Source organism: Pinus tabuliformis, chromosome 5_2 (genome assembly GCF_031772625.1).
Source record: "Pinus tabuliformis cultivar Carrire ecotype Pingquan chromosome 5_2, CPIR1, whole genome shotgun sequence".
NCBI classification, from domain to species: Eukaryota; Viridiplantae; Streptophyta; class Pinopsida; order Pinales; family Pinaceae; genus Pinus; species Pinus tabuliformis.
In genome coordinates, this window is record NC_142306.1 from 710,104,353 (window position 1) to 710,113,588 (window position 9,236).

Sequence of the window (9,236 nt, forward strand, 5' to 3'; positions counted from 1 at the left end):
TCCAGTGAATATCACAACTCATTGAACTCAAGAAGAGGACAAACTTGCTGAAGTAAAGATGTACTCAAAAGTTGCAGTTCCAGCAACAAAAGATTCAAGTGAAGATTCAGAAATTAACCATTCAACTTCCATAGCTAAAGGAAATCAGGTACTTCAAATAAATCAAGAAAATGACACAAACAAGATAAAGGAAAATCAAATCAGTAGAATTCCTTATCGACATCCGAATCACGAGAGTAGACAACTCAATCAAGCTTATGTATTTAGAACAGAAACAACAAACTGATGTTCTGAAGAATACTAATGTCAGTGCAATCCATTCATGTGATAACAATTCATCACAAGTTTCCAGTCACAGGAAGATTCCACAAAGGATTGATCTAGGATGGTCTGATCCCTTTTTAGTGCGACAGTTTTGTTTGTCACTTAGAGGATCATATCGTCTTGTATCAATGAAGATGACAGTCTTGAGACAAGAAGACACTCAAAGCAAAAAAAGAGATCAAACCTTTTCATCAATAAGCTTTGAGGACAAAGCTTTTTTGAAGAGGAAGGCAATGTTATGAATAAAATATATTAAATATAAATAATTGTAACAAGGATTACTTAAATTAATAATTAGTTAAACAAAGAGGCATGTCTAAGGAGACATGGACCCTCATGAACATGACCCTCACTCTCAATTGTATATCATTTTTATATGTACATTTTATATATATTTTTGAATCCTCAATGGAGATCTACATATTCCAAGTCTTCTGGACTATTTAACTTGATGAACAAAGTTTGGTCGTTCCACTTGTGCATGTCATAGAGACATGCTTTTTGGTTTTTGGTTTACTGGACATTTTTTCTGCGTTCCTTTCAGTATTGAGAGTTTTCTAACTTTTTTCTGACTTTTGGTCTTTTGCAGTCTGCATCTCAGGTTCATGATCGACAGCTAGTTGCAGGTTCTGGAGATGGATCTGTCAGACTCTATGATATCAGAGCTAAGGAAATGTAAGATCAAATTTTGATATATAAAGTTTAGATATTCTTCGCTCAATCTGCAGTTTTTCTGTTTTTTAAACAGGGAAATGGGAACTACTGTTTTTGAATTATATTTACCAGTTGCAAAGGACCATTAATATAAGCTGATCTCAAAATGGTGTGATATGATTAAAAATATTCTAGGGTACATTTCCATTTATTGAACTTTGAGAGTTTCCGAGTACACTGCTAGTTTTGTTAATGTTCTTTTTGTACTATGGTTGACAATTCTTTATGGGATGTTACAGGATTGTTTGTACAGCAAGGCCTCATGGTCATAGAATAGTAGGAATTGATTTTCAACCAGGCTTGGATCCAGCGAAGGTTAGAGTGTATTCTTTAACTTTTTGAGCGTTCTGCTTTGATGAATGAAAACATCTTTTTAGATGTAAACTGGGAAGTGTTTGACATACAGCTATCATTTGATTGTATGTCAATAATTTGCTTAAAACTGTCATGCATAATTTTATAAGGAACACATGATTTGCTAACCGTTCAAATTGGAATACTAATAATGATAATTGCGAAATAGTTAACTAGGTTGGTGCCGATAGGCAGTAAACTATTTTGAACTTTTGACCTGCACCTGTATTTACTTTACTTGAGATATTGAAGCACATTGTTGTAAAGACTCAGCTGACGTTGCTACTTTAATCTCCTTTTCTTTTTGAAAAGGTGACTTGTTATTTTGTTAATATTTTAATTTTATTCCACCTAGTGGATTCATTGTAACTAGTATATATACCGATTCCTCACACTTTTTAACTATGCTCAATTCACCTGTGCAATGGGCATTGTTGCTCAAGTTTTTGGTTCTTTGATGTTTCACATTGTTACAACTTTGGTATTTTATTTATGGCTATAGGAATGCAGATGTTTTGATTATATTACTTTACACAGTGAGTTTTACAGCGTTTTTTGTTTTGCAGATAGTGAGTGCTTCTCAAGCCGGGGATATCCAGTTTCTAGACATAAGGAACAGCAACAGGCCTTATTTGTCCATTGATGCTCACAGGGGCTCGCTTACTGCTTTGGCTGTTCATAGACATGCTCCAGTGATTGCGAGTGGTTCTGCAAAGCAGTACATTAAGGTGTTTAGTATAACTGGTGAGCAGTTAAATATGGTTCGCTATCACAACAGTTTTATGGGGCAAAGAATAGGACCTGTGAGCTGCCTATCCTTTCATCCATACAATATACAGCTTGCTGCGGGAGCAACAGATGGTTTTGTGTCCATTTACTCTGGAGAAAATTTACAGGCGAGATAGTACTGAAAAGGCAGTCTTTGTTCCCCAGCCCTGTTAAATTATCGTGGCCTGTGTAACAAGAGGGAAGTTGTAATTGTGTCTTTGGTGGTGTTGTCCTGGCTACAAAAATTCTTTACAAATAAGTTTTAGATGGGTAAGGTTCTTGTTACACAACATTGTTGACCCATCATCTTCTCTTGTCCTCGCATTGGAATAACTTCCTTCAGAGGTTTAAGAGGATTGGGCTTTTGTCAAATATGTATATTTATATTCATTGTTCTTTTGGCAAGAGGTGATTCAAGGTTTCGTGCCTCTCATGGAGCATGTCTTTGTTTAGTTTGGGCCGTTTACAGAATAATGTGTGCGAAAGTGACAAAGCATGTAAATATCTCTTGTTTCATTTTGTATAACATTTCCAGCGAAGTGGTTTGCAACCTATGGTGTCATATGTTTATAGCATTTATTGTATTTAAAGTGATCAGGAATGTAGTGTCACCTCCTTTAAGTCACTGTCTCATAAAATCAGTAGGGAAATCTAGTTCTATTCTGACTATGTTGTATTCTTTTCTTGAACAGGCCTGCCAAATTGTAAGAATTGAAGGGTTGTTACATTGATTTTTTGCTAAGCGTTACGTGATTTGGACTTTCCCCTCTTGAGCATGTTAATTTGGGTTTGAGTGAGTCATGGAGGTTTGGTTCACTGTTTACACAGCACACTGGTATTATGCCTTGCTGTTGTCCGAGAAGTTTTCAGTAAAATATTCTTTGGCAAGTTCTCAGTTACTGTACTTTGAGAATTAATTCAGTATTTTTTTATATGTTTTTGTGAATAAAATTCGAAGGGTTGTTTTTAATTTTTTCCTTTATTGGTTTAGATAGTGCATTTGTGTATTCTCTAAGCTCTTCCACAATCACGGATATGATCAGAAATAACATTAAGTGGTAAGAGGGTGTTTTGACTCATTATTTTGTAAGGTTCTGTTTGTGCATGCAAACAAACGAGTGATGATTTCTGATTCTGCAAGAGGACATTAGTACTTGCACTGCCTTGTTTTACATTTTATTTTGTTCCAATTGTTAGGGAGCCCTCCAAGATATTTTGATTTCCAGTTTTTCTGCAGCTAATGCGTACAACGTGCCACTTTACCTACCTAAGATGCTTAATGGTTCGTTAATGGCCTGTTCGGAGCTCTTGGAGCCATTACACTGGACGTGCATAGAGACAGAGCTCGTCCTGACATCGACAATGATATGCCAGTTTCTGTGAAGGATGTTGTCGAACACATATAGAGGGCTGCTGTCGGATGTGAGCTTTTCGTTGAATGTTCAGAATTTGTTTTGGAGATTTTCATATGTTCATGCTGAATCTGGTGCCACTAAGTTGCATGGCATTTCAGATCAAGCTGTGTGAAATAAGGTTGTCCAGAGGAGGCGTTTGCATAGCCAGCAAGGCCAGTTGGTTTCCTTTCAGAACATGCAATAAGCTTGACATTTGATACTCTTCTGGATTAATTTCCAGATTTAGCTTTTCCCGGAAAACTAGGATTTTCTTATCCAATTATCCTTTCAACGCATACTTCTGACCACTTGGGGCTGGTATTATACATCTGAGAATATTTGTTGAAGCCTACCAGAACTACATCGCACTGCTGCTATGATGTTACCATCTATCTCGTAGTTTTAATTAGCGATGTCAATATACAAGGAGGAGCACGTTTTGTTGTTTTGTCGTCTTCACTATACAGACTTAATTGATATCAAGAATTAGGTAACAATACATTTTTCAAGTCCCCATGATTTTACCGATCAATTAATGGTGTGCATGGACGCTACCATGGTATCACGCCCCTTCATTGGATATGACCACATTAAATCTTGTCTAAAATTTTGATCTTCTACAGAGTAGGAGTACAGAGTCAGAATGCTACAGATAGCTTAGCATCTGAAAATACCTTCGTAAAATTTTGAGCAGAAGCAGGTTAATTATGAGCTACTCTATGCCAACCAGACTAGTTTTCGGCACATAATCTGTACTGACATGTTACTATTCTTCTTTGGCTACTTATTGAGCTACTAGTCCACTTTGGTTTCCTATTATTAGGTCCCTAATTATATCTCTTGTATCGATACAGATATAGAAGAAGCAAAATATTTTTAAATATATCGGTTGATTTCTTCTTATTGTGCATTGCTATATTTTCACTAAAAATATCTAACTTCAAGAATGCTGGATGGTAGTTTTCCTTGTCCTAATATATTCCGAAAAATCCTGAAATGCTATATAATTGCACTGTTTTGACATTTGTGCTAATTTATTTCGTGGGGATGTTTGGGTGATGAGGAATGGAAATAAATTTACCCAAATCGTGACCACTTGTAACTTTATTTTAAAATACATGCCGTTCTTGTAGGAGTAACTTTTGCTTTGAGTTTATGCGTAAACGTTGTGCTTTTAAATGGATTCAGTTTGTATGAGTAATAATGTTGAAAACGAACATTTTTACTTATTCAAACGAGTTTGTATGAGTAATACTGTTGAAAACAAAACAAACCATTTTTACTACTTAGACGAGATTGCAGCCGGATCGTTGATGGCTTTTGGGTTTAAATGTTACGGTTCATGTGTATTTTCTTGGTCCCACTTCTATGGTTTTTCTATATTTTTCGAGTTCAACTCGTGTATTGTAATGTAGATGCTCTTTCGTTCCGTGCCAGTGAGTTTTCTTGTTAAGTTTCGTTTTCACAGCAAACTATGTTGCCCCATCAACAATTATAGCTGTTATCTTTGAATTCTCAAGAACGAAAGTTTGAGGTTCATTCAGACGATAATAAAGTTTTACCCACATTCTTGCATGGCTTTCGAATTAGTTGCATCTAAAACCATACTTCTAGCAAATTATCAGATCGAGACATGCTTATGTGGTTGTGGAATTGGTTAAAGTCATGTTGGCAGTAAATCATGAGATGATAAGAGTATCAAAGCGTTTTTATTATTGCATTTGGGTAAAAATTTGTATGATCAACTTTATAATGAATTCGTTGATATTAAACCTCTACAGCAATAAAATTTGTTATGATCAAATTTACTTGAGCTGAAGTCAGAAATGGTTGTAAAACAGATCTCGGATCTGATAAATTTTAGTGTAGGCAATTAAGCATTTATATATATACACAAAACAGTTATATATGTATACACAAACAGAAAACTGTCTTTCAGATTTAAGCACAAAAAACAGACATAGTTGAAATATGGAGAAATCTAGTTTCTCCAATATATCACCTCTCCTATCTTTTTATTTTCCCGCTAATATTTGGTTTTGGAATTTATGTCTATTGTTATTGTGTAGAATTATGGCAGGGGGAATGGTAACAGGATTTCTTTTACTAACGGGGTATGGTACGGCAATGATAAAGCTATCACTGTATTAATAGAAGCTAGATGCTCTTACAACCTGTGGTGTGGGTGGATGAGGTGCTATATATTTAGAAAAGAGAACTCAGAATATAAAAAATAAAGTTAATAAAGGGATGAGGTGTTACTGTTATTTTTTTAAGTGATTAGGGTTCTGCATTTAATGGTCTTTCACTACTAAATGAATTTGGAATTTATATGGATCTGTGTTTATACTTAGACATCTATTTTCAAAATTTCATAATCATTACAAAATGAATATTTGATTTTCTATTTGAGGAAGAGCTTTAGAAGCACCATTGACAACAAACATATGTACACACACAATCTTCTAAAATTTGTGTTATTATTACGGAACTCTCCTAATAATAGGTTTTTAACTAATCATTTAAATTAATGATCTAACTGTAGCTAAACATGTGATGTAAAACTCGTTTGTATTTAGGGGTAATGGTATACAAAAGTGAGTAATTGATTTTCTATTTGAAGAAGAGGTTTAGGAACATCAACGACAACAATATTTTCTGACATACAATCTTCGTTAATTAATGGTTTTATTATGGAATTTTACTAATAACTGATTCCTAATTAACCATTTGACTTAATGACCTAATTGTTGCTTCTGATACAAAATTCATGTGTATTGACAGGTAATGGTATATGCCCTTGTTTGTTTGTAGGGCTTCTTATTATTCTTCACTTTGAGATAGATTTCTTGTTATTCTTCACTTTCAGATTTCAAAATCTATCTGTAATGTGTGTTTTATATATATATATATATATAATTTTATTGCTGGAACATAAATTCTAAACACAATATAGATTAAGTGCTTATAAGTCTATTCTTTATCATTGTCCCCCAATAAGAACTAAAAGTCTAGTTTCACTGGAGTTTTGGAGTATAAGTGAAATCAACTCAAGCAATTTCCTAATGTTGTCTTAAGTGACTAGAAAATAGAGAATCCATGATATGAATTTAAACTCACCAAATATGGTGAAATCATAGTTGCTTGTGAATCTCTGTTTAATTGAATGTCTGTTTCCTATGTTGCCTTCACTTGTTTAGTTTCTTCTTAGATCTGTGACCCTTAGCACCATTAGTTCTTGGTTCATGTTTTCCAAGTACCAATGGACTTTGCTTGCCTTTATCTCTTCCCAAGTGGCAGGCACCTAGAGCATGTTGTCATTGACTTTGCATGTTTGATACACTGTAATATGAGGGCATTGAATTTTGCGTGCTTCTCTTGAGCTATGCCGATTCTTTGGTTGTCACCCTTGAAACTTCCTAGCATGGCTCTTATACTTCTAATGGTTTTCATTCAATCAAGGGAGTCTTCCTTCTTCCACTTGCCAATTGATTCTTCCTCCAGACAATGGGAATTTATTAGTGTTGTCTTGCACCATTCTGATGCTTAATCTTTATTCCTTTGTTGCTCTCTAATGCCTTGTGTGATTTTACATATATATAATCATTAGCACATTAAAATATAATAAAACATCTTCATTACCACCTTGGAAAATCTGTGTTAAGCTTATGGTTGTGAGGCTATCTAAAACACTAGATTTCAAGTTAGTATGCAATTCATAGTCAAAATGATATAAAAAACACATTGCACACACCAAACAAGCATCCTTTGATGACTACACTCTGTAATATGGTTCCAAATAAAAAACTTATGGGTCCATACAGGTAAAATGTTGAACCATGCTCTGATACCACTCTATAATGCTCTTTACCACTCATTTGGACTTTCCTTGATACTAGTGGGAGGTGTTACTTTCAAGTAACCCAACCTTCATGGTCTCATGTAAATGGGTTTAGAAATTTCCTTCTAAAGTTGGCAGAATTTACTTTGGACAACACCATTGTCTTTAATTTGATGAGAACCTTTCGAAAATATATGTTCATTTGAAAGTCAAATCTTAACACCTTGTCATATCAACAAGGAACTACCATGTGGCACAATAATCTCTCACGATGTTCAATGTGGTACTCGCCACATCATAGCTCCATAGCACTACTGTGCCCTTTCTACACACCCTTTGCTAAAAGCATTTCGTTCCTAGACTTATGTGACATGACATAATCTTTTTGGTCAAGTGATAGGGGCATTTCTGGTCTCTCACCCTATGTTAGTTTGCAACTCTTCCTCTCTCGGGTATGTGGATTCGACCCTTGTAGTGCGACAAACACTTCTATGCTAAATGACGAGGACAATTCTTCATTTCACGCTCACTAGTCCACACCTTGCTTATAAGAAGCAACACACAACTTCTTCGGGGACCTGCGCTCTGTGGTGATGTAGCTCTAAGCCACGTCAACTTCCCCTTCCATGCCACGTAGTGCCCTTATCTTAGGTGGCACCACTAGTCATCTCCAAGTGCCCCCTAGGTGTGATGTTAGTTCAGGGGACACATCATTGCAACCTCCAACTTGATGACATCGCGATGGCGTCTCAGTGACATCACCTTGCCATATCTAGTACCTGTGCGACATCCATGTAGCCTCCCTTGGCCTACGTGTCTCTTGCCAACTCAACCTAGTTGAGTGTCAAGCCCACGAGTTGGTGGTTGGCATGCGATGAATTGAATGGGTGCACTCCCTGTTAAACGCGATGAGCCGGGTGTGTGACAAGTTTGCGATGCGACAAGCCGGGTGTGTGACAAGTCGGCGATGCGACAAGCTGGGTGTGTGACAAGTCTGCGATGCGACGAGTCAGTGAGCGGGCGAGTCGGTTGTGACGATGGGACGTGTTGGAGAATTGCGACGAGTTGGGGCGGTTGGTTAAAGGTGCCCGGGGCACGAGTGTGACGAGCCAACGGAGGGTTTAAAAATGAAATTCGTCCAAGTGTGCGAACTTGGCAAAGGCGAACTTATATCGCACATGTGGACTCGGTGGCGCGGCGACATGACGTGAGCTGGAGGTGCGTTTGGCTAAATGGGCAGGTCGGCTTGGGCAGGCCAACCCATGATTTAACCATGGAGAAACGTATATATGGGTGGATAACCATGGAGGAAGAAATCATAAGTTTGGAGTTCTAACATTCAAGGGCGAGCAAGGAGTGGGTGAACTGAGTTAGGGCGAGGTGCAGGCAGCTCTAGACCGAAGCACCAAGCCAAAAAAAAATAGAACGCAGAAATTTGGGTTCGGTGGGTGATCCTTTGTAGGCGAGTTGCGGCAGGTGACCCTGCGTAGGCGAGCTACGGCGGGTGACCCTTCGTAGGCGAGTTGCGGCGGACGAATTGCCCAGCGCGTCGCTGCATGACGGGCGAGCTACGCTGAAAAACTATTATGAACGGGTTCTTGAATCACTGTTTTGAACGGTTTCTTGAATGACTGTTTTGAACGGGTTCTTGAACGAGTTTCTGAATGGGTTTCTGAATGAGGTCTTGAGCCACTGTTCTGAACGAGTTTTTGAATAGGTTCTTGAACGAGGTCTTGAACGACCAGGTGAACGAATGTTTTGAACGAGTTTTGTTGAATAGTGCGACAGGCAGTGGAACTGGTGGGCGCTTCTGAATGGCGGTTCGGGCAACACTGCACAAT

At 37.4% G+C, this 9,236-nt stretch overlaps 1 protein-coding gene across 7 annotated transcripts in view; it reads left to right on the top strand.

Annotated features, from left to right (window-relative positions):
• The window catches only part of RAPTOR1 (Regulatory-associated protein of TOR 1), a 119,443-nt gene extending 115,942 nt beyond the window's left edge, over positions 1 to 3,501 (top strand). For 2 of the 7 annotated variants that reach the window (XM_089436896.1, XM_089436897.1), the window contains exons 21-23: positions 914 to 999; positions 1,278 to 1,353; positions 1,959 to 2,925. In XM_089436896.1, the coding sequence (XP_089293022.1) occupies positions 914 to 999; positions 1,278 to 1,353; positions 1,959 to 2,297 (501 nt within the window). In that variant the 3' untranslated portion in view covers positions 2,298 to 2,925. Of the gene's footprint in view, positions 1 to 913; positions 1,000 to 1,277; positions 1,354 to 1,958; positions 2,996 to 3,151; positions 3,219 to 3,357 lie in introns of those variants that run through there. The other 5 variants (XR_016261835.1, XR_016261833.1, XR_016261834.1 and 2 more) reach the window with 5 other exon arrangements.
• The last annotated feature ends 5,735 nt before the right edge of the window (positions 3,502 to 9,236 follow it).